The sequence below is a fragment of the Orbicella faveolata genome, unplaced genomic scaffold, assembly GCF_042242905.1.
Source record: "Orbicella faveolata isolate gen_17 unplaced genomic scaffold, um_ofav_v1 contig_1, whole genome shotgun sequence".
Taxonomy (NCBI): domain Eukaryota; kingdom Metazoa; phylum Cnidaria; class Anthozoa; order Scleractinia; family Merulinidae; genus Orbicella; species Orbicella faveolata.
This window is the reverse complement of record NW_028301536.1, coordinates 39077441-39100510: the sequence shown is the minus strand read 5'-3', so window position 1 is coordinate 39100510 and position 23070 is coordinate 39077441. Positions and strand designations below refer to the sequence as shown.

General features: G+C 38.3%; 4 protein-coding genes across 4 annotated transcripts; 1 reads left to right on the top strand and 3 right to left on the bottom strand.

The window, feature by feature from the left end:
• Positions 1–733: 733 nt before the first annotated feature.
• LOC110057277 (uncharacterized) lies at positions 734–2801 on the bottom strand. The gene is made up of 2 exons (XM_020763869.2): positions 2556–2801; positions 734–1062 (listed from the first exon to the last, which is right to left on the bottom strand). The coding sequence occupies exons 1-2, from the start codon at positions 2784–2786 to the stop codon at positions 913–915; spliced, it is 381 nt and encodes a 126-aa protein (XP_020619528.1). The 5' UTR covers positions 2787–2801; the 3' UTR covers positions 734–912.
• Positions 2802–2957: 156 nt separating this feature from the next.
• LOC110057274 (TELO2-interacting protein 2-like) lies at positions 2958–12161 on the top strand. The gene is made up of 15 exons (XM_020763866.2): positions 2958–3073; positions 3920–4088; positions 4384–4517; positions 5133–5244; positions 6111–6364; positions 6708–6776; positions 7392–7445; positions 7571–7618; positions 8190–8309; positions 8892–8966; positions 9394–9459; positions 9779–9891; positions 10441–10529; positions 10930–11003; positions 11351–12161. Exons 1-15 carry the CDS (start codon positions 2978–2980, stop codon positions 11474–11476), a joined length of 1599 nt encoding a protein of 532 aa, XP_020619525.1. The 5' UTR covers positions 2958–2977; the 3' UTR covers positions 11477–12161.
• Positions 12162–12881: 720 nt separating this feature from the next.
• LOC110057275 (trypsin-3-like) lies at positions 12882–15867 on the bottom strand. Its single transcript, XM_020763867.2, has 6 exons — positions 15740–15867; positions 14951–15067; positions 14481–14558; positions 13823–14015; positions 13499–13728; positions 12882–13276 (listed from the first exon to the last, which is right to left on the bottom strand). Exons 1-6 carry the CDS (start codon positions 15783–15785, stop codon positions 12957–12959), a joined length of 984 nt encoding a protein of 327 aa, XP_020619526.1. The 5' UTR covers positions 15786–15867; the 3' UTR covers positions 12882–12956.
• A 1372-nt stretch (positions 15868–17239) lies between these two features.
• LOC110057213 (CUB and peptidase domain-containing protein 1-like) lies at positions 17240–18348 on the bottom strand. The gene is made up of 2 exons (XM_020763795.2): positions 18074–18348; positions 17240–17635 (listed from the first exon to the last, which is right to left on the bottom strand). The coding sequence occupies exons 1-2, from the start codon at positions 18306–18308 to the stop codon at positions 17313–17315; spliced, it is 558 nt and encodes a 185-aa protein (XP_020619454.2). The 5' UTR covers positions 18309–18348; the 3' UTR covers positions 17240–17312.
• Between the last annotated feature and the right edge of the window lie 4722 nt (positions 18349–23070).

Sequence of the window (23070 nt, the reverse complement as noted above, 5' to 3'; positions counted from 1 at the left end):
AGAAGAAATCATACAGTCCTGTATGGTTCTATTCCACCCCAATCTCTTTTAATCTGACCACGGTGTGTTTTCCGGTCTTGACGTTTCACTCTATAGCAAAACTTGGACAATAAATCTCCCCCCGTCAATTTCAGTAAAGTTATGGGACATTTTTGATCTGGTATAGGTATGAATTTTTTTAACATGCTAGTTTTTGGCTCACTGCTCATGAACGTACGTGAAATTATTTTTCAGCAGTGATTTCGTGCATGAATTTTTTTGGTACAAGTATACATGCAGGATACTTAATTGTCAAAATCACCCCCTTCACCCTGAATAAGTCAAATGGGCCACCTTTACTGTTGAACAATGAAAGGGCAATTACACCAATTTGGCACAACACCGAAACAACAGATCACGACATTTACCCAGGCTACACTGAAATTCCAGAAAGAAACGTGAGTAGGTATTACAACACCTTTCCGCAAGCTTTACATTCCAGACAAATCAACAATTCTCCAACGAAGGCAGCAGAAGGTTGTTTTAATGAGGTTTTTATAAGATCAACTCTATTATTTTAGGCCAGTTTCAAAACAGTTTTTTTAAAAGATAATCTATTTATCTCCTTGATCCATTTCAATTTCAGCGGTTGATGAATTCAATTATTGTACAAACTAGCGAGATTTATTCTTGTTTGTGCATTACTTGCATTTAAATATTAATCTTCCTATAGAGGGAAAATTGTACTTCAAAACCCTGTCACATTTTGTTTTTATTAAGCCCATTCAAAGTATGTTTCCTTAACAGCATGAAAGTACAAATGAACCAAAACTGTACATAATTTTTTCAGATCTTTTGTCAGCTTTGCGCTCTGCTTCAGTGTCTTTTGAAGAGTTTTAACATTTCCGGATGTATATCAATTGTAATCGAGCTTTATTTGATTTGCTCTTTGATGAAGTCTTTTGCACTAGAAGCTCCTTTTGCTCCCAGTTCCCAAGCAGTCTGTGGTGCTTGTTCTAATCCACTGAACACCCTCTGTACTCCACTGTTCCAGGAATTTCTTATTTTTGTTTGAGTTGGCATCTGTGGAAAGATAAAATAACATGACGTTTTCAAAAATTGATAAGTGTACACCTCCCATCTAAGGGCAAAACAATATTAAAATAAACAAAAACTCATATAAATACCATCTGATAATATATGCCAGTAAAGCTTTAATTTACTCTAAATTAAAACACAAAAAGAGCTATTTTAAGGAAAACGACCAATTTTTTAAGTTTGCAAGACATGTTTCGACAGAGCTTCTGTCATCTTCAGTTGAATGAATGATTACAAAGCAAGTTGAATAATAAGTAGGCAAAAATGCTAATTAAGACAAATAGTAACAACAAGAACGTGAAAAGGTGTAAGTTAAAAGGATAATTTTAGATTTACATGGTGTAATCGCTGATTGAGGGAAGGTAGTTCTTTTTGAAAAGAACTACCTTCCCTCAATCAGCAATTACACCATGTAAATCTAAAATTATCCTTTTAACTTACACCTTTTCACGTTCTTGTTGTTACTATTTGTCTTAATTAGCATTTTTGCCTACTTATTATTCAACTTGCTTTGTAATCATTCATTCAACTGAAGATGACAGAAGCTCTGTCGAAACATGTCTTGCAAACTTAAAAAATTGGTCGTTTTCCTTAAAATATTTACATGTCTGCTGCTATCTAGACCTTTTACAAAAAGAGCTTTAGGTAATTCTGGTGAACAGAAATTACTCAGAATATTTTCATTCAACCTCTTTACTAGGCTCTATTACCAGCCGCTGCTTCGAGAAATGAGACCACGCTCCTCACCCCCCCCCCCCTCCCCCCAAACAGTCTCTTCTCAGGGAGGCATGTGAACCTGAGAGAGCGGCGGAAATTGAGCCTTCCCCTTTACCTGGAGAATAAAACGGGTCGAGTCTACATACAAGCCAAGTGGCTTATCAAACCACTGCTTATCCCTGGTTTCTGTATTATATAGCAACTTGGAGTATTTCTACTGCCCCCTTGATGGGATGCTAGTACATCACAGAGTTACCCCCATCATTAATTCGCCAGCTCCCACACCTGGGCAGGGAGAGGCACTGTGAAAGTGAAGTGTCTCGTCCAAGAACACAACACAGGGTGTACAGCACAGAACACTCACTACGACATTAATTTTTCACAACTTTCTAATAACATCACAATCAATAAAGGTGTTGTGATAAAATAGTTATTAAATGGGTTAGGTCTTGCTAGACTGGATTTTGCTGCGACATAAGCACAAGCATAAGCATAATGGAGTGAGAATGCCTACAGCACCAGCATAAGCATGTAGGCATGCACAGAATGGATAATTGTCTTATTTTCGGTTCCATACTTCCTTGATGCTGTCAAACAAGATGGTGTACTTTTGCTTATACTTATACTTACAGTAGCATGTTCTCACTTGACATAAGTTCTGAGTTACCTCCTGGAATTTTGTTTGAAAAATGGAAGGGATCTTAAGCTTATATGTTAATCAATACTAGCTAGTACAGGGGAAAATCGCCAATAACACTTACCTCTGGTAGATTAACGGGAATATTCTCACGAGTTTTACTGTTCAGGAACGAAATGTGTTTGATAGCATTATCTTGTGAGCTTAGCACTTCTGATAAACCATACAACGCAAAACCTCCGATGGTCAACTTGCCTGCGACTTTCACCAGCGTTACCGCCATGTTTTTCGGAATGCAATATTTTGACGGAGGGGAGAGGTGTTGAATGATGAAACACAAATGTGCTATTTGCATTTCATTATAGACCAGAATGCCATTATACTTTCTTTAAAATGATTTATAAGGTATTCTTTTTAATCCTATCTTACCAAGTAAACGTTTCGTGGTGAAAATCGGATTTTTGAGACGACTTTCAAATTTAACCCTACTCCTCCCAACACGGGGTAACTCAGCTCCTTAGTGGCCAAGCCTTACAGTATAAAAACATGTCGGACAAAATGACTCAAAACGAGTTTTCTCAAATGTTGAGGACGTTTTTACCTGGAGACAAATTTAGAGAAGTAACAATGCTCCTGAAAAAGGTACGTATCTCAATTTTGTTTTCCGTTTAGTCTCATGTCCCATATAGTTTGTAATATATGCTGTAGTATGCATTTCATGGGTCCCATGATATGCACTTGGGTTGTCAGACAGACAGACAGACAGACAGACAGACAGACAGACAGACAGACAGACAGACAGACAACCTATCTTTAAGCTTCTTAAAGCTTATGGGATTGTACTTAAGAAATTAACTTGAATTAAATTAAAACATCTTGCAAAGTGTACACATGATAAATAAATACAGTTCATCTAAAATTCTATTAACATGAGGTTTTACAAACTGAAAGTGGATAAATTAACTAATTCTGCTATTAAACTATGTATACATCTCTCTTGTCTAGTCACCCCATATCCGCCTTTTTTGTGCCCTTATTGCGCCTTGTTTACTGTTGTGTGGAGACCATTCCTTTAAATATTTCCACACCCTGCTCCCTGTTGACAAGTCACTCAACATGGCCAGTTGCCAACTCCCCTCAGTCCCCAATGCAGCATACTTCTCCAAAGATGTTTTTCCAGTCTGAACATAAAACAGTTTTCATCAACATCAAAAATAAATCCACAGAATTCAGAGGCAATGATCATTCAACAATGACAACACTGTAAATGTCTTACATAAATTCCAGCTTGTTTAGTTTATATGTAAAAGCCAACCAGAGTACTTGATACACATTCTAGGAAATCTCCCAGGCTGGTCAACACAATTGCTAGTACACTGTAAATTTGGTTCACTTCTAGTAAAAAAAAACATGTTTTTAGGTGCATACTGTACATTTATAGGATTGGACTCTTGTGGCACATGTAAATTTGTCTTATATCATTACCAGGGTAATCTGGAGCTGCTTTTGGATAAGACGTACAGGGAATGGTTGAACAGGCAAAGTTATATGATGTCAAATGTTGGCCAAGATAATGATTCTCATGTCAAGGAGAAAATTGCTGCAATTATTGAGAAGTTAGTTCAGTGCGTGGAACCAACCATCTCAGGTGAAGGGGGTAAGTTAGTAAATAGCTTTTAATTTTGATTCAATGTTGTTACATTACAAGCTGTCATTTGAATACTTTAAGTTTTCATTGTGAGTGGTGACTTTATACAGTAGTGGTAAGCCTTTTCTACCAATTGCAAGGGCATTAATCAAAACATTAGCTTTCCAAATGCAATACTTTTGGAGAACAAATTCTTTTACCGTCAGTGCTCCTTAGAGAAGAAATAGTTGATTAATTATTGAATATTTAAAATATATATAGATATATATATATTCACCCAACAAATAACTGGTATTATTTTTAGGTTGGGACAGAGAAAAGATGATGAAGTATCAAACACAATCTTCTGCTGTTATGTTGATTTGTCAAGTTTTGTTGTCCGCATTATTCTGTGATGATAGTCAAAAGGAAACAGGCAGTGGAGTGACTTTGGATTCAGTAAGAAAATTTTATTTTCCTGGAATGTTTGGTTGTTGTGCCAAACAGTATATTAATATAATGTGTAGTTCTAGAAAATACCCATACCTCCCCCATGGTTTTTTCCAAGAACCCCCCCTCAAGAAATTCCAATTGAGCTTCTTACAGCTCTTTAAATTTTGGTACAGAATCCCCCACCCCTAGGAAATTCCAATCTCTTCTGTGAGGTTAGTATGGATATTTTCTGGAACTGCACGATACAAACTCACTAAGAAGAATTCCCCTTGGAAATGTAAATGTTTATTTCGTTTAAAACTTATTAAGTTGCTCTCATTTTTTTGTTATTCCTATGAGATTAATACTGATTGTACAATCAGAGTTTTGGCAGCTGTAACTGGCCAGCCTCCTTCAGAAATTAAGAAAATAAAAGTCAGTATAGGAGACTGATTCCCTCGTGAAGTCTTCTTAGTCATAACACTCTCTCCTTAGCTATGACCTTGGTGCTTTCTCGGTTGACATCATTGTGACATTCCATAGCATGAGAGCAACTTTTAATTTCAAGGATTAGTATTTAGAGATGAAATTTTCAGAAACACACTTTATTTAGCTTGTTTAGAATTCATTGTGGTCCCACAGACTTGTAGGAAGTGTATCATGAAAAAGGTCAGCTGCTGTTTGGTGACATTATGTGCTGCACACACAACGTCACAGCTGTGGACAAGTACAACATCAAAGACTGCAGCGTATGGTTAGTGCTTGTTTTCTTATTCATATATCTTAACACCTCACCAATCAAGCTAGACTAAATGGACTTGTTTGTCAATTGATAAGTATTCTACATTGTTCCCAAAAGAAACAGTTATTTAATAATTAAATGTAAAAAAAGGTAAAGGTAAAGTCTGCATGTGAACGAAGTGGCCCATCAGGCCGGAGCTTATCCCGGTTTCTGTAGCATGAAGCGACTAGGAGTATTTCTACTCCCCCCTGGATGGGATGCTAGTCCATCGCAGGGTTACCCCCAGCATTAAGTTTGCCGGTACCCATTTATACACCTGGGTGGAGAGAGGCACTTTTTACCTGGGTGGAGGACTAGCAGTCCATCCAGGGGTGAGTCAAAATACTTCTAGTTGCTCCATGCTACAGAAACCGGGATCAGCTCCAGCTGCATGGGCCATTTGGTCTGATGCAGACTTAATCTTTACTTGTACATGACTTGAGTTGTAAATCTACATGATGGCTAACATCTTTTTCATGATTGTGTATTTAAACATACAATTGTTGGTTTGGTTGAAATGTTCATAAATTTTTCTCAAACTTGTTAATAATTCATCAAGTAAAAACAAAGAATAACTGTGAAGGAGGTTTGGATACCCAGTCTTAATTTGCATAAATTTTGACGATTTTACTTCTCTGTTTACTCCTTAGTTTTTGTTTTGATTGAGAAGATATATCAAACACTCGAGACAACGTTTCATTGACTATCCAAACATCTCAAATTTCATCAAAAATACTAAACTCTCTTCTAGGTGTTTGGATATCCTGATGAAACACTGTCTCTTGTGTTTGATATATTACGTAACATATCAGCTTAATATACCTATGATCTTGTCTCAGAATTACTGTCACTGATATGCACTCACTGCCAGTGCTCATCAATACCAGAACTGCTCTGTGGATGTGTTGAGGTAGAATCTGGTGTCTTGACGGAAGAAAACAAATTTGAAGACAGCCGGACATTTAACAGAGTGTTTCCTCTAGGATTGTTCAGACATGTACTTGACTATTTAAGACCACAGCTTCTAAAAGATACTTGGAAGAAATCTCCACTTGCTTGTCATGTGTTAGTGTGGTGTACAATGCAAGTTAAGGTAAATTGTATTAATTTAAAAACAAATAAAGAGTTTTCAAAGAAAGCAGATTTTATATGTTCAATAGTGGTTAAATGATCCATTTATATTGTATGTGTAATAAGGCACCTGTCATTTACAGCAATTAACATAATACTTAACTGGAGTTTTTCTCAGTTGAAGTTCGTTAGTCAATTTAATGTACAAATATAACCTCTGGTATCTTACTTGGATTTTTTTTACACTGTATCATGTGTATGTGTGAAAAAAAGCAAGGGTTTTTGTTTGGAGAGGGAAGTAAATGGAAAAAAAGTCAAACTGTTTATTATTTTTTGCCTGTAACTACTGTTTTTGTTGTTGACAGCATCCTTACATTGGAGAACACTTTTTTAAACTGATGTCTCCTTTGTTACTTCTCATAGATGATTATGAGGTACACCGCATTCTTGATGTTCAACTGTAGAACTACTGTATAAAGTTATGCTTTTTTGTTAGCTTTCTATCTTGTTGCATATATTATTTAAAATTATAGTTATGAGTTACCTGTATTGAACAGTTTTGATCTCTAGCCACTGTTTTACATGTTTGGCACCAATAACCCCTTTGATAACAGTGTATAAATATTTGTTATTATTATTATTATTGTTGTTGTTGTTGTTGTTGTTGTTGTTATTATTAATAATAATCTCCTGACCCTCCACATTGCTTGAAGTATTCCTCCAAATCTGAACAGAATTACAATTATTGTACTATTGGATGAAACATAGTGCCCATGAAAATTTAAATTCTGAACATTTACTCTTATATTATTGCTAATGTATTGCAGTTACACTGTAGGTGTACTGTTGCACTTTTGCAATGTGTGTCCTAAATAATTTAGATGTTCATGTACCATTAGCCATTGTATGAGGTGCTGTTTGTCAATATATGCTAATATATGTAATGTATGGTAAGCTCTTTGAATTGTTGTGAGTTGTTTAAGACTCACAACAATTAAAAAGCTGACATAAATTTCCTTTTTTTTATTTATTTGTCTTCTTTCCAACAGATGGAGAGCAAAACGTTGGGGTTTAAGTGTTTGAAACACGTTGTTGATAACATGGTATTTTGAATTTTTAAGTAAACTTAATTTGCTTTGACATAGTTCTAAATTCTTTATACTTTAATTAGTAGTGACAATCTTTGAGTACTTTTTTCTGATGTTATTGTAATTGATATTCTTTTTAGAATTCAGCCGAGTTGCAGTGGTATGGAAGAGCTGATGTTCTTTTTGAGGTAAACTTAATTTAGATATGGCTTGTGGATGTGCAAAAAAATTGAATGTTCTGAAAAAAGAGTATAGTAATTTATTTATACAGTCGAACCTTCTGTAAGTGACCACCCAAAATGTCAAGCCTAGGTGGTTGCTTTCGGGAGGTGGTCGCTTACGAGAGTTTTGAATTTTGCAACTAACATATGCAAAAATGAATTTTTGAATTCAGATAATAACTACATGTATGTACCCTAGCTCCCAGAAACTGTCCAACCAGTGCACAGAGGGTTGTAGTTCTACCTCTGTTGCGAGAACTTGACTTTACGAATAGCTTTTGTTCTCTCTCGAAATCAAGTAATACCTGTGATAATTATGATACCATTGTTTCCTCATTACTTATAGACTGCGAACAGTTTCTCTTTTGCTAGAAAATCCGTGGGGAAGAACGCAAGAAGAGCGCAAGATAAGTGAACAGTCGTAAACGTGGGAGCGTGATCTGCGAAGTCCCTACGCATTTTCTATGAAAAGAGAGACCGTTCGCAGTGTACATTGCTTATAATCAACTGAGGCATTATTTGTAACGCCATTTACCAGGCTGCCCAACGTCACGTGTACACTAGTGACCCGTTCCTGGTCCGTGTTCTTCATCCATGCTTGCTAAGCATCCTGACTGTTGTAGAACCTTCTCCACAGAAATCCAAGTTTGGAAGGAAGGTGAAATTCTACGTTATTTTCTTCGCTCACTTTATTTACAGCCTTGCATTGTTTCAACAATTAAATTTTCGTGTGTGTTTCTACTGAAAAAGCACTAATCGATTTTTTTTTCGTTGAAAAAGAGATGGTATTGACCCCTTTGACGTGTGATTCCAGGCTTCCCCATGCTAGCATAAGACATTTTCGTCATTAGGGATGGCTTCCCCTCTTAGCCTTTGGGGCCTTAAGGAAACGATGGCTCTGGAAACTCGCGACTTGATTGACGTTGTTTCGGACTAAACTAAAAAATCTCATCGTAAGCCAGTTTGAAATGTCGTAAGGGTCTTTGGGCCCTTTGATAGAGCGGTCTTAGTTAAATATCAACTAGTGATATTTTTGAGATAGATACCTGGGTTCTACTGAACGTCTTAGTCCGAGGATCATTTGTCTTTAGAGCCACCTTCTCCTCGTGTTTGGTACGAGGGACAGGAGGCTCTGGAGATGATCAAAACGTTGTTTGGTTATTGGTTGTGTACAATCTCTGAATGGGAACATTGTTGTGTTTTTGTTTTTCACTGTAACGTGTTGCTTTTTTTTTTGCAGACAACTAAGTGCGACAGCGTGTTTCAGATTATTCTCTCCTCCATGGAGTTTGAAAGTAAAATTGCGATGAGAAGGGTCAGTTATGATTGTTTGAAACTTGGCAAATTTTACTTGCGGCAACTCTAGGATATCTTCCTGGGTGATTGTTGGCAAATATTGAAGCAGGCGCGGTAACGTGAGGGTAACCTGGGAGAGGTTGACTTGATATCTTCAAGTAAGCCCTGTGGTAAAGCAATGCTGACCTGATACTGGGTGATTTTTGTAGGTATCCAAACTTGTACTAAGGGGAAGGGTGTCGGGCAAATCCTGGAATGTTCCAGTGGTGACTAGGTAAATTTACCAGCCGATTTTGGCGGTAAAACATTACCAAGGGCCATGTCGCTTAATGTAACAGTCCTTGTAAAAGCCAAACGTTCTTTTCACAAAAGCTGTATTTTTCTTGCCCTCTTCCAGATCTTCGTCAAAGTGCCATTTTTTTTTACCTTTACCTTCTTTCCTTCAGGCGTATGCAAGCCATCTGAAAGATTTTATTGAGCACATGGGCATCACAATACTTCGTCACTTTAAGGTACACTAGCTATTTGATGTAGGAACCCGCCAACCTTTTTCTCATCGTTGAGGGCCCAGTTTGTAATATTTGGACGAGCCAGCAAGCGATCTTTGATTCTTGTCAACGTGGGCTGTAGCAGAAGGGAGGATGCCGCACTGTGAATCACGGAGTGTTTGGGTGATGCAGTGTCGCAGTTTTACATTTGAATATGAACGGTTATTATTGGTTATTTCGACAATACATGCACGAGGTTTTTCTGAAAAGAGAAATGCCTGTAGCGAGGGCGAACAGAGATAGGCTACTGATAAACTTTAGTACATTTTGCGTTATTTTCTAGCGGCTTTTAAGAGTTCTGGTCTCGTTCTTGGAAGTGAGTGATTATCCTGATGAAGAGACGCGACTGAACATCTTGGACTCGTTAAACGCCGCAATGCTACAAGCATGGCCGAGGTACGAACCTTAGTTTCAAGTGTCTCATTTCCTGATGAATTTATAGCTGTATTTTGCCGTCCCTTTTTTGAACTTGCTGTATATTATGAACTTGTTATTGTGACTGGAGTAAAGTCCATCGATGAGCCATAATACACGTTTGCTACTACAACATTTCCTAGCTTCATTGAAATTAGTTTTAAAAGGTTTTTTGTGAAGAGACATTTTTTGCAAATGTTGTATAAAATTTTCGTCATAGGCCCACGGTTTGTGCAGAATAGATCGTAATCATGACCGCCATATTGGTGTTCTCAAACAATAGGAAATGTTTGTATATTACATTATAAGAAAACATCTCATTGACATTTCCAAAAGGAGAGAAACGTCACTGTTTTGGAACACCATCTTGGCCGTCCTGACGTCATTTCAAAACGCTTTAAAGTGTCTCCAAGAGGCTGCCCTCCTTTGGATAACCACTGTAATGTTGTCAAGCATGCGTAGTAGGAACTCGGCAGATGATTTACCCGCATGTCACAATATACCCCATCTGACCAATGATTTGTTTTGTAGGATTCCTAATCACAGTTCAACAATCCTCAAGTGTCTTCTAAAGTTGCTTGTTGATGTGACAGACTCTTCTGCTCATCTAACAACTGGAGGTTTGTTCGCTTAATTATTACAATAGCTGGTAGACTCCCTCAGAAATGTCCTGTTTGAGAATGTAGCCGTACATACATGACAGGGCGGTTGTGGTGGAAGAATCTACTATGCATCTAATTTCCGGTGCGCCTGTGAACTTTTGGCAGGAACAGGCTGCGCCGGGGGTCCTCCGTGGATCATGTTGCTACCGGAAAATCTTGTTATGTATTTGGTTATGGTGCAGAGTCTTAGACCCTGAAGTTTTCGTTATCGCTTTACAGACTGTAAGTGTGTGGCAGGCAAGAATGTTGAAGTAGACGGGTGTTGCTCTCTCACCCTTCAGCTTTTGTTTGGCATCTCATATTTACAGGAAGGATTTCGATGTCTAAAGCCGTTTTCGTTCATTTTCATACGTTTCAGCTTATCAGCAGTTGAAAAGTAAAACAGCAGAGTGCTTGCTTACACTGTTGAGGTGTTGTGGCAAAGTCGTTGAGGTATGTCGCGCAAACAGCAACGGAGACAATCTTTTGCTCATATATTAGCAACGTGAAGATAAGTACAGGAGTTGCTTTTTAACTTAGATCCCGAATTTCTTTCCTTCCTCTTCTGTGTGTAAGTGAAGTTCATTGTTACGGGTTATGTTGAGAATAATGCTGTCTCACTGAATGTTGGAGTTATCCTGAAGGTCGAAAGTGTTATATGCCATATGTTTATATTCCGGATTTGAGTGCACATTTCTGCTCAAAATAAGGCTTTATTTGATTCATAACTTTTTCCATTCTAAATCGTTAAGTTTAGAGCAATGTTCTGAGTCCATCCCTATGTTTTTATTTTTTCGCAGGACCAGTTGAAAGAGTTAAAAGGTGTAGGACACAAAGAAGTTGAAGCCTGCGCGGAGAAAGTACTGAAAGCAAATAACAGAGAAACGGGGGTGCCAGTTTCCCTTCAAGAAAACGAGATCACGTGACAGCTTGTGTGTGGTGAATATCGAAAGATAGCAAACATGCATACTTATGACACCAGTGCGTATGGCTCTCTGTGGCTCACAGGAAGGTGCGACCTCTCACGTCACCAGAAGAACCTCTCTGTATTCATTATGGACCTTGCTGTGTGGACCACCTCCCCCTGGATTCAGCAAGGTTTAAGCAATTCATTCGCGTCCAGAATTTAATTCTATAACTTAATTTGTTAGGCTTCTTTTGCCGGAGATGTTTCGCTGGAACGTTTCTTGTAAAACACTTCGTCCTTATTGCAAGATAAATCCTGTTCTGTTAGATCTAGTTTTGTTTCAAGCAGAAAGATTTCCGTTTCAGAGATCTAAGAAACTCCTCTGAAGGAATGGAGATAGCTTAACTTTGCGTCGTTGAGAAGAAGGCGAAAAGTATCAGAATTTGTTGTGTATTGGCCTTGTTCAAAAAAAAAGTAAAGTAATCGTCATAACAAGCTCCAAGCAGCACAACAAAAAAATAATCGGCCACAATAGTGACTTCGTGGATCCGCTTTTATGAAAGTATCTTGGGTTAAAATTGCAACAGATCTTACTTGTAAATTACGTTGTGTCGAATAATTTTATAACTGGTACAATATTTCTGGGCAGTCTTGTAGCTTAGCGGTATGTTTTTATACAGTGAATAAAAATTACTCTTACTGTGTTAGATGTGTGCAATGGCTGATGATACTGAAGCGTTGCAATAGACGTTTTGGTACTGTAGCTGCTAAAAGGCTAAAGCTGTATTATTTCAGATGTCTGGCAGGTTTACACGTGTTTTAAGATTTTCTATTAAGAAAACCTTTCCCTTCTTTTAGTAAAGAAAAGATGTAATTGCTACATTCATGATAGCAATAACGGGAGGACTTCAAGAATCAATCAATATTTCTCCGTATGCTTGTCAATAACTGAGTGCAAAGCTCAAAAACAGTCGGTTGAAATTCTGCGTGCATCCGATCCAAGAAAAATCCCAGGGGATAAGGAAAAAAGTACTTCCATGCATCAATGTACTCTTTAAACTCTTTAAACTTCTTCAATTTCGATCAGCGCATACGTTTGTTTCTGACTTCAGCCAGACTCATTTTCATTTGTTTTAATGTGCATTGTAGAATTGATCTTCAGAAATAGCCTTGGTAAATGCTTCAACGAGATTTGAATCGATCGATAATCTGCGTTCGCGTTACTGATGTAGTGCCCATTTTAAACTCGCAGAAAATAGAAGAAATGAGCACGAGAGCTGGGGTTCTTGTTTTAGAATTCAGTCCCTTTTTTTAACAAAACTAAACAATATAAGCAATATGTCCCAGAAAGCCCGTAATGGAGATTGTAGGTCCACTGAGGTACGCTACATGGATTTAACTCAAGTCAAAAAATACCATTCATGTTATTTATCAGTTGAGGTTTATTTACTTTTGACAATGGCGTAGACACAGGATTGCCTGGTGATGAGATAGTTGTTTCAGTTCGAGGCCATCTTTTCATGAACCCAATCCAACATATATCTGACTTTGGCATAAACACCAAAGTACTGTGGGCGCGCACATCCTTTGCCCCAGCTTGTGGCGCCTTCGACGTGCCACTTGCCGCCATATTTGCACACCAGAGGACCCCCACTATCCCCTTGACACGCATCAACACCTCCCTCATCATGACCTGCGCACAGCATTGAGGCGTGAATTCTGCCATAGCTTTTAGAGCAGCGCTCATTAGATACCAGTGGTACTTCAGCCTGCATCAGTTCACTTGGTGAAGATCCTCCTGACGACAGACGTCCCCAACCTTAAAACGACAATAAATTAAAAATACAATTTTAAATATCGAGAAAGTTCCCGGTTGACACAGTAAGAACTGCAGTTAATTGAGACTTAAACGAAAAAACATCCGTCATCGAACCAATTGAAATTGTAAGCCAGCACTGTACGTCCATTTTCCGAATGAGGTAAGGTTCTTATTCGGAAATTTACTGCTGAAACCCTAGTCCTGAAATCTCATCCTGAATACCTGTAATCCAGCATTTCTTGCTCTCGTCATCAATTGGTAGATCCACTGATGTGTCTGGCAGGCAAGCGATACCAACAGCACTGTTGAGTTGTGCTGGGCTGCTGAGCTTCAACAGAGCTATGTCGTGACTCAAGCCGTATGGTTTCTTGTAACTGTAATGCATGATAATTTTTTCAATTTCAAAGTCTTGTGCTGTGGGATCATTTCCTCTTTTCTTATGGGCTCCCATTCTGTGGAAGTTGGAAAATTAATCATTTAAAAAATAAGTCACTTAAGAGTTTGAAATGAGTCTTTACAGTCATAGCTATAAGCTTGTAAACTTACCTCACCCTTAGATCTTGCGGTCTCTTTCTATATACACAGTGTGATGCAGTAAGGACCCACTGGTCAGCTATCAAGGTTCCGCCACAGAAACTCGAACCTCGTGGAGATCTCAACATTGCTTGCCAGGGCCAATCACCGGGACGAGCCTTGGTACCACCAACAATTCTGGTCTGCGGTTTTACGCCACACGAGCCTGCGTTTAAAAACAAAGTGGTTATCTTACTCTACTCTTCAAAGCGAGAGCATCATTAACAAAGAATGTAGTTTTGGAATTTTTTTTTTCAGATTTCTAGAAATTTTAGTTGGGGAAATTGTTTCATATAGGGACTGATCCAATCTTCTGTTCTGTTCTGTTTTGTTTTGTTATCTTAATGTTATCCTGATATCGAGTATGAAATATTCCAAAATGATGACCAAGTTTAAACCTTGATAGTGATCCCTGTAACGTATGTCATTGGTTGGTATTTCAGCGCGAAAATTTAAACTCAAGAAAGAATGATCGATCCAAGACATTTCACTGATGTTCATGGATTTATGGGGACTGGACGAGAATCAATATCAGACTTCTAACGAGTTGGAGAAGGACTGATTTTTGCGTAGCAAGTCTTCTGTTTAGTAGGTTGGTGGGGGGGGGGGGGGGGAGGGGAAGTACTCTTACCTGGAGGTGGGGGTGGTACTGGTGGTCGTGATGGCTTTGGCGGCTCCGGTGGCTTTTGCGTGACGGGAGGTCTGGGACCTGAAATATACGAAAAGTAAATGCCAGTAGATGTAGTACTCATTTCAACTTGTGCTCTTTTTAAACCCGTTTTGATAACGTCAATCGAAATATTCAAATGTGCACGATGAGAAGAGTATGTGCATGTAGGGCACAGGCCTGACCTGCTCAGTAAATGACAAATCAAAGTCGTTATTTAGTGGCGCAGCGTTTCCCGCTTTTGTCACGGGTTACAGATTCTTCCGTAAAATTTTGATTGATATCATTCTTTGCTCTGGCTGAAATAGTGTTTGAAGCCTGTACATGCAGACATTCCTTTTCTCAAGAATACTAAGTCTGAAATACTGAGACTGACTGACACCTTCTGAGAGGAAGAGCTAAGTTGTAGTTTTAATTGATAATTGCATTCTTACCTCCACATGAACCACAGCTCTTTTCACATTTATATTTGATGAAGGAATTTGTTTCACAAAGATTGCCCGGTCTGTTGACATAATCTTTACAGTTAGGAAATTTGTCGTAGCAGAGAGCTGTTGGCGAGACATGTGTTAAAAAATGTTAGTTGACAGTTGAAGTGTTATTTTGTAACTGTAGGAGGATATCTAGGGAAACAGGGATGGCCCAGTTGTGAGATGCGCTCGCCCCCCTCCAGTTCCATTCCGGCCCTGTTTCATATGTGGGTTGAGTTTGTTGCTGGTTCTCGCCTTACTCTGAAGGTTTCTTCCTGGTTCTCCTGTTTTCCTCCCTCCACAAAAGCCAACATCTCCAAATTCCAATTTTACCAGGATAGAAGACCCACATGAAAACCAGCGAAGGTTGGTGTGGCTTCCTTTCTAAATACTGTAACTTTTTTTTTTATTTATTTAATGTAGGTTTCTGTGAGATTGGTAGGATTTCTTTTCTCATTTTTTAAGTCAATGGCGATTTTCAGCGCAATGTAAATTTCTGTGTTATGTCAGTCAGTGTGTTTGGTTTTTAATGATGCTCGTTATCAGCGAGGAAACATATTTCGCTCCCTCAATTTACTCACTTTTGAAAAAGTGACAAGCTTCTGTTTGCAACACGGAAAAAGGCCTCCAAAGATCATTTTAACTTTTGTTTTGAATTAATTTTTAAACAATCATTTATGAAGGCCACTAAGAAAGTCCTTACTGGACATAAACTGAGTATTTTCTCCATTACACATTTATGTAGCTTCTTACCGTTAATCTCTGCCACAAAAATTGCAAAAACGACAATTAGCTTCATGTTTACGCTTCCACAAACACCCAAGGCCTCCCTTGCGATTGCAGAAAAAAGTTGACCAAACCTTTTAAGACATTGTAAAACAATTATTCTGCAACTGAAGAAATATTTTTAAGTATTCTAGAGACATGGTGAAAAAAAAAAGTCATTAGGTGAAATAAAAATTTTTTGTCATATTTGCATTTATTCCTAACGCGAAACAAAGCTAACGAAAAAGCAAGCAGCGTTGTTGTATTCAAAGTACGGAAATTTCAAGTGCAGCTAAAGAAATGAGATGTATTTCAGCTTTGCAGCTTAGCAGCTGTGTGAGTACAAACAGATTTCACTTTTAGTTCATGTTTAATATGGAGAGATACACCTCTGCAGTGCAGCTGCTTTTTGGAAAGCTGTGTTTATCTACGTTTCCACAGCTACCTAAATGTTAGGACAAATATGTACATTTTAGTGTTAACTATGAAAAGGAAAAAGTCGCATTATATGAGGAAAGATAGAACTATGCGCCAGTGCTAAGTAGACATGAACATTTCGTTCACGAAAAGACGTTATTGATTGTCATTCAGAAGGTTAGAGAGATGAAAATTGTGGAAAAAACTTGGTAACTTTGTATACAGAATAAACCTAGAAACGACTATAACGAATACACCAGTTATTAGTTGTTCATCAAGGGTAACTGAGCCATTTGTGTTATCGTGAAAGGATCTTTTTAATGGTGTAAAACACCAGCAATCTATACACTTAAAGCTGATACTGATTCTGCGTTAGTAAATCGTTAAACCACGTGCGAAAGCTATTTTTCGCCAAGCTCAATATACAGTCTGTATCGTCAGTACGCAGATATTTATCTACAGACACACTCGTACGGCCCACTTCTAGTGTCAACATCTGAACGGGGAACCTGTGAAAATGATCCAGTGAAAAATGGGTTTAACAGATAATGAGTGTGCTGATAAATCAGCCTGACTAGTGGAAAATGAACTTCAAGTAGAAAATAGAGTACTTTCCCTTGTTATTAGTTATCAGTCCTCATTCTCATAAAAATAGAGAGCGTCACAACACAATTCTATACTGCAAGTAAGTCACTTTTCATCCGCTAAGCATTATTTTTCGGGGTGTATTTGTTCTGGAGATGGTGCTTGTCCGCTCCGATCGAGGAGTGCTTTATCTCAGGCCAGCCAAGGTTATATAAAAAAATACTAACCAGGTTCCCGGTTCCAGTGGAAATCGGCAATGTAGTTTGCGTAACTTGTTTCATGTCCGGGTAGTTTACTCATTGGGGTAAAATACCGCCAGCTCACGGATTAAATTCATCCTTCGAGACTCGGGAAACGGTAACTTTAGTTAAGCGAAAGGAACTAAAACAAGAAAATTGACTCCCTCTCGCCTTGAGTAATTAGTCTGCCTCCGGAGAGGATGACCAAAGTTTAGGAGATTGGCTAAATAAGTACGTGAGCTCATCGTTCGGAGTATCCAGTTTTATTTTGTTTCTTAACGTTACACAGTTTCAGTCAGAAACATGCGATGATAACTGGTTTAAAACCTTTTCATGTTTCTATTCACCCATTTCATCAGATATCTTAATTTGGCATAAACACCAAATTTCCCTGCGTCTGCGCATCCAACCCCCCAGCTAGTAGCACCTTCCAGGTACCACTTTCCTCCAAATTCACAGACCAGGGGACCCCCACTATCACCCTGACAGGCGTCTACACCCCCCTGATCCAAGCCAGCACAAAGCATAGAGTCGTGGATTAATCCGGGGTAACTGCGTTGACAGCGTTGCTTAGATACCAGTGGTACAGAGGCTTGCATGAGGACAGTTGGTGAAGGACCTTCTGATGATAGACGGCCCCAGCCTGCGGATTAACATGTGCAGGAAAGAAAAGCTTAAATTTTTAGCTTGATCTTGATACTTAAATGATCTTATTGTTTGTAATTTTATGCTAGATTGTGTTCCCAGTGTGTTCTCAGTCAGTCAGTCAGTCAGTCAGTCAGTCAGTCAGTCAGTCAGTCAGTCAGTTAGTCAGTTAGTCAGTCAGTCAATCAGTTAGTCAGTCGTTCGGTCGTTCGGTCGGTAGGGTGGGAAAATGAACATAAATAGGATCATTGCAGACTTGATATACTTAAAGTTCCTCTTTGTTTAGCGAAAGACAATTTCATCTTTTTGGACGCTACAGAAGAAATTTCGAAGATATATTCTTAGTAGCATATTAACTGAATAGAAGTGAGCGACGTAGAATTCAGAATCAGGTGGATGGTATCATGTGATGTCGAGGTTCAAATGTCATCTTTACCCGTAATCCAACACTTCTTGTTCAAATCATCAATCGGTAGATTTGGCAGAGATCCTTCATCTGGTAGACATGCTAGTCCCACATAGCGATTCAGAGTGGCCGGTTTCCCCAATTTCAGTAACGCGATATCATGGCTTAAACCAACTGGCCTTTTATAACTTTCATGCATGATGATTGTTTCGATGCTGAAGTCTTGAGCATGACTGTCTTTGCCGCGCTTTCTGTGGGCTCCCATTCTACATGTACAGAGAAAACAGCATACGAATTAGGAAATCATAGCAACTGATATTTCTCAAGTTACTCATCTGCTTCTCAAGAAAAGTTGTTCAACAACCAAATTACACGAAAGCAGGTCTGATTGAACGCATAATTGGGTTGATCGTGTACGTGCTTGTTAGTTAAAACCCATTCTGATCGTCTCCAGGTATTCGCATTTAGTGGCCAAGGCTTCGCTTCAAATGACATAGTTTCTTTCCCGGGAGGGGGTAGTCCCATATGAAAAGGACGGGGGTGCTAGTCGTACTTTGTAGGGGTTAAAAAGGCGGTTTTGGTAACTCTTAGGGTGTTCGGTCTCAACAGGTCCACAGCAGGAGATAATGTGTTGTTTTAGAATTGGTACTTCTTAGGGGTGAAATCAATTTCAAGTCACGACCACAAAACAGGATCTCGATACCTCTTAAGGGTTCTTTTCAAAATTTCTGACGAGCAGCCCAGTCCTTTTTATATGGGACTCTCCTCCGGTTTCTTTTCGCTTTCTTCGCCACTTTTTCTCTATAATTTAGTTTACGTGATCTTTAATTTAGTTTTAGTTATATTGTGTACGAAATATTTACAAAGCCTAAGAGACTATAAGGGAGCGCTCAAACCAAGAAAGAATTCCCTGGACATATGATATTTTATGCGCCCAACTTACCTCACGCTTAATCTAGACGGTTGATTTTTGTATATATTATTACTATGATTTCCAAAATATTGAAGAATTTTCAGTATCTATTTTGTGTCCCCAATTTTCCCAGGCTACCAGGCATTGCCACGTCAATAAAGTTATTTCTATCTCAAATACGGAAAACAGCATTTTTGTCCTTTCTTTTTAAAGTTTTAGTTATGTTTGTCGCTGTTGTGTTGTTATTGACGTTGTAGATGAGCCCTAAAATATAGTGTTCTGCACTGCGGCTCTACCTGGCGAAGTTAAATGAATTTTCAGTTTGAAAAAAAAAAAAAATTGTTACTACCGGTATATAAACTGGCAAAACCTGCTTTACCTGACGGTGGGCGAGGTCTTGATGTTGTCACAGGTGGGCGTGGTCCTTCAGTGATTGGCGGGCTTGTTGTAACTTTAAAGTTTAAAATATGTCAATTTTAAAATAATTTCGGATATGTATAAGGAAAAATGCATTGATCTAGAAGATGTCTATCAAATATTATTTAAGTATTCAGTAAAGAGCGGGAGATGTATTACCAGTTCATTGCGTACGAACGTTTTGACGTTTCGGAATAGTCAGCGACTTGCAGCTGTGTTGTCCGTCTGTCACTCTTTCCCAGCATCAGTCACCGAATTTAATATTACTTGTTTCTACCACTGAACTAAATGGCTGTTCTCCATATTTTAATTCCGGGCGATGACAAAGTTAATCTGTTTCTTCATAAATAGGGATACTTATTACAAGCAAACTAGCCCAGGATGAAAAGGACTGTTATGATTCCCTGAGTACCAGTGGTCCAGACTTTGCTACAGAGATGGCTAAGATGGGCCGCTCACGAATTTAGCAATTACTCGCTTTGACCACAAGACTGGTGTACGAGCATTAGACGAAGGACGTGGACTTAATTCATTATAGTTATCAGTTATAATTAACAAATTGACGTGAGTTTTCCATGCGTCTGTCCTGTTATTGATCATGAATTTCGTCATAACGTTGTCAGAGTAGCTGTGGATCCACGAGGCGATAGCCGATTGGATCCGCAGACTACTTTGACAATGTTATGACAAAATTCATTGTCAGTAACAGGACAGACCCATGAAAAAATGACGTCAATTTGTTTTTTACGATAAAAAATTGTCAATTTGTCCGCTCTCGTTGGCGCATCGCATAAATTATAAATTCATGTGTCTGTTCTCTTATTGACAATGAAAATAAGCCAATGAACGCGCGAAAATTTCTGCAGTTATCGTAAAAATCCTTTTTACCCCTCACCTCCACACAGACCACAACTCTTTTTACAGTTGTCTTTGACGTATTGCCATGTTGTACACTGGCCGATTGACGAATGCCACTCACAGTGGAGGAGCTTATCTTCGCACAAGGCTGGTGACAGCAAACATAACTCAGAAAGTCAATGATGTTGAAAAGAAACAGCTTTACAGTTATTTATACCACAGCACAAAAAAGCTAGGAACATCTGACACAGATGTAGAGTGATAGCTTAGTAAAATGCATGAGTCTGCTGAGCGTTTTGCATTCCTTTCCAATCACACACCTTTTTCCTTTGGGTTATCGATTTTCCCCAACTTGCGCCAACAAACAAAGATGGGAGGAGAAATTTGTACATCTAGACTGTTAAATGTAAGCTTAACAATCGAAAAGGTCACCCGAGTAGTTTTATTTTTTTGATTTTCAGTCTAAACTGTAAGCTACTCAGTGTAGATTACAGTCAGTTATGGATATATGTCAGTAAGCCAAAATCCTTGCAGTCCTTAATTCAAGATCTAAATTTATAATTTGCTTCTTAGCAGCAAATATCGAATAGATAGCTTAAGCTTAGCAATGCAATCTGCATGGAAGTTTTGCAAAGCAATGCACTCAAGTATAGAGGAGCTTAAAGTTTGGAGTTAGCCTTCTCTCGAGGAAAAGATTGCTTGAAAAGTGACGAAGATTGCTTGAAAAGCGCTATCTTCTTTACTTTCTTCCTTTACATCCAGTTTCACAGTTTAAGAACCTTCTTAAGAGCAGCTTGCTCTAACGGTCACCTATACCTATGCAGGATAGAAAAATTCGATTTTCTGAAACTTTGTCAGGAAGAAGGTTTTTACTAACTTTTTTCAAAACTGTATCTTTGAGGTTGTTTGGATTTTTATTTTCTTGCAGACGGCCTTACGTACTTGGCTCGAAAAGAGCAAAACTTGACCCCAAAATTACACTTTTTGTGAGCACTAGCAAGACAAAATAATAAGCGTGGCTGGAAAAGCTAACCCATGGTGCTAAGATATAATCTTTTAGCGGTTATTTAACGTTGTCAGATAAGCATGAAATTCAAACCTAAATTTTTAGCAAATTTTTAAAATTATACGCTTCGATGATGTTGCGTCACGTCAAAATTTAGGTCAATTTCGTGGACCAGAAAGTCAACCTGGTGCATGGATTTCCCTGCCCAAACTATTTTCCTGGTTAAAAGTATCACTTAAGCTAAGTTTTTATCGTAAATCTAGCTTGGGTAAATAAAACCAAAAAAATTGAGAGCGTCTCAATTAAATTTCATGCTTATCTGACAACTTTAAATAACTGCTAAAAGATGATATTTTAGAACCATGGGTTAGCTTTTCCAGTTACGCTTATTATTTTGCCTTGCTAGCGCTCACAAAAAGTGTAATTTTGGGGTCAAGTTTTGCCCTTTTCGGGGAAAAATACGCAAGGCCGTCTCCACAAGAAAATAAAAATCCAAACAACCTCAAAGGCAGAGTTTTGAAATAAGTTAGTAAAAACCTTCTTCCTGACAAAGTTTCAGAAAATCGAATTTTTCTATCCTGCATAGGTACAGGTGACCATTAGAGAAATCTGCTCTTAAGGTGTCTCTAGTTTAGCAATTAAATTGCCATTGAAGAGAAAGAAATCGAAATTACAAACGCAAAAAGTATGAATTGATCATACCTTTAACATCAGTTATTATCAAAGCAGTCAGCAACAGAATTAAATAGACAAACAAATTCATAGCTGTGACTTGGTGTGAATCGAATTTCTGACGATACCTGATGAGAGTGATATTCTTTTCATCACCAGTGGTGAGCGCAGAAACTAAATACGTGAAAAACACTTTACACCTGGTAAAACACGCCTATCTCTTTTTGATATCAGTTGGATAAAAAAGATAGATGTCTAGACAGATCTGTCTGAGAGCGATGTCTAAGAGCGATATTCGTAGTTAGAATGGTGTGCTTAAAAGTTTGGGATCCTGGCACATATGTAAACAGCTACGGTCCTTTAGCCAAGCATAGCTGTGCAGATGCATTGAGACAGTACTTGAAGGTTTTTGAGCCCAAGGAGACCACTCTTCAACCAAGTAGCACGTTAAGTGTTTTTTTCAGTCCCAAAGATATAAATGTAATAGGAATATCCAGACTATAAACAGGCTGTTTTTTTTAATCGGGAACGCTCGTACGAGTTAACCACAAAAACCACTAAAAAGTGTAAAAAAGTACTGACTTTCATGCTTTTGTTTCCCGATTTTTAAAAACTAAAATTTGTAGTTAAATTTGGAGTAAATCATGTGTAACATTAAGGCGTTAAACAGTCTTCACTGACTGTTTGTTAATTTCAGTGGCTACCAAACGTAAGGCGTAGTCACTAATGTCATCGTAACCCTAATCTTCGGGTTGTTTCTGTGGGACCAAAGGAAATAAAGCTTGTTGTTGTTGTCTGGCAATCGGAAAGAATTCTAAACAACATATACGACTGTGTGTGTTTTTAATATATTTGAGCGCGCTAGATTTTTTGCGCAGTTTTTGTCCTGCTATGAAAAAATTAAAAAAAAGAACATTCGCAGGCTTCATTCAATCTTTCTGTGCGACAGAGTCTCTAGAATACCTTGAAGAAGACCGTTTCGCTTTAAAGAAAGTTTCCATTACACGAAATGACGGTCGCCTTGTGGTGCTAAAAATTCGGATGACTGGAAAATTCACTGAGGTAAAGTCATATCAACTCTCGCTGCCAGAAGCCACGATATTTTAGTCGAAACAATCAAAACTCAGTAATCTACTCTTAGTCAAAAACTCCAAATCGCTA

Excerpts from the sequence above, each read along its gene's own strand:
- LOC110057277 (XM_020763869.2), bottom strand. The coding sequence starts at position 2,786 with ATGCAAATAGCACATTTGTGTTTCATCATTCAACACCTCTCCCCTCCG. Across the intron at positions 1,063-2,555 it reads TTCCCGTTAATCTACCAGAG|ATGCCAACTCAAACAAAAAT; the intron begins GTAAGTGTTATT and ends ATCTTTCCACAG.
- LOC110057274 (XM_020763866.2), top strand. The coding sequence starts at position 2,978 with ATGTCGGACAAAATGACTCAAAACGAGTTTTCTCAAATGTTGAGGACG. Across the intron at positions 7,619-8,189 it reads GAGCTGATGTTCTTTTTGAG|GCTGCCCAACGTCACGTGTA; the intron begins GTAAACTTAATT and ends GCCATTTACCAG. Across the intron at positions 10,530-10,929 it reads TGCTCATCTAACAACTGGAG|CTTATCAGCAGTTGAAAAGT; the intron begins GTTTGTTCGCTT and ends CATACGTTTCAG.
- LOC110057275 (XM_020763867.2), bottom strand. The coding sequence starts at position 15,785 with ATGAAGCTAATTGTCGTTTTTGCAATTTTTGTGGCAGAGATTAACG. Across the intron at positions 15,068-15,739 it reads TTTTGTGGCAGAGATTAACG|CTCTCTGCTACGACAAATTT; the intron begins GTAAGAAGCTAC and ends TCTCGCCAACAG. Across the intron at positions 13,729-13,822 it reads CCGCAAGATCTAAGGGTGAG|AATGGGAGCCCATAAGAAAA; the intron begins GTAAGTTTACAA and ends CAACTTCCACAG.
- LOC110057213 (XM_020763795.2), bottom strand. The coding sequence starts at position 18,308 with ATGGGAGCCCACAGAAAGCGCGGCAAAGACAGTCATGCTCAAGACTTC. Across the intron at positions 17,636-18,073 it reads CAAGAAGTGTTGGATTACGG|GCTGGGGCCGTCTATCATCA; the intron begins GTAAAGATGACA and ends GTTAATCCGCAG.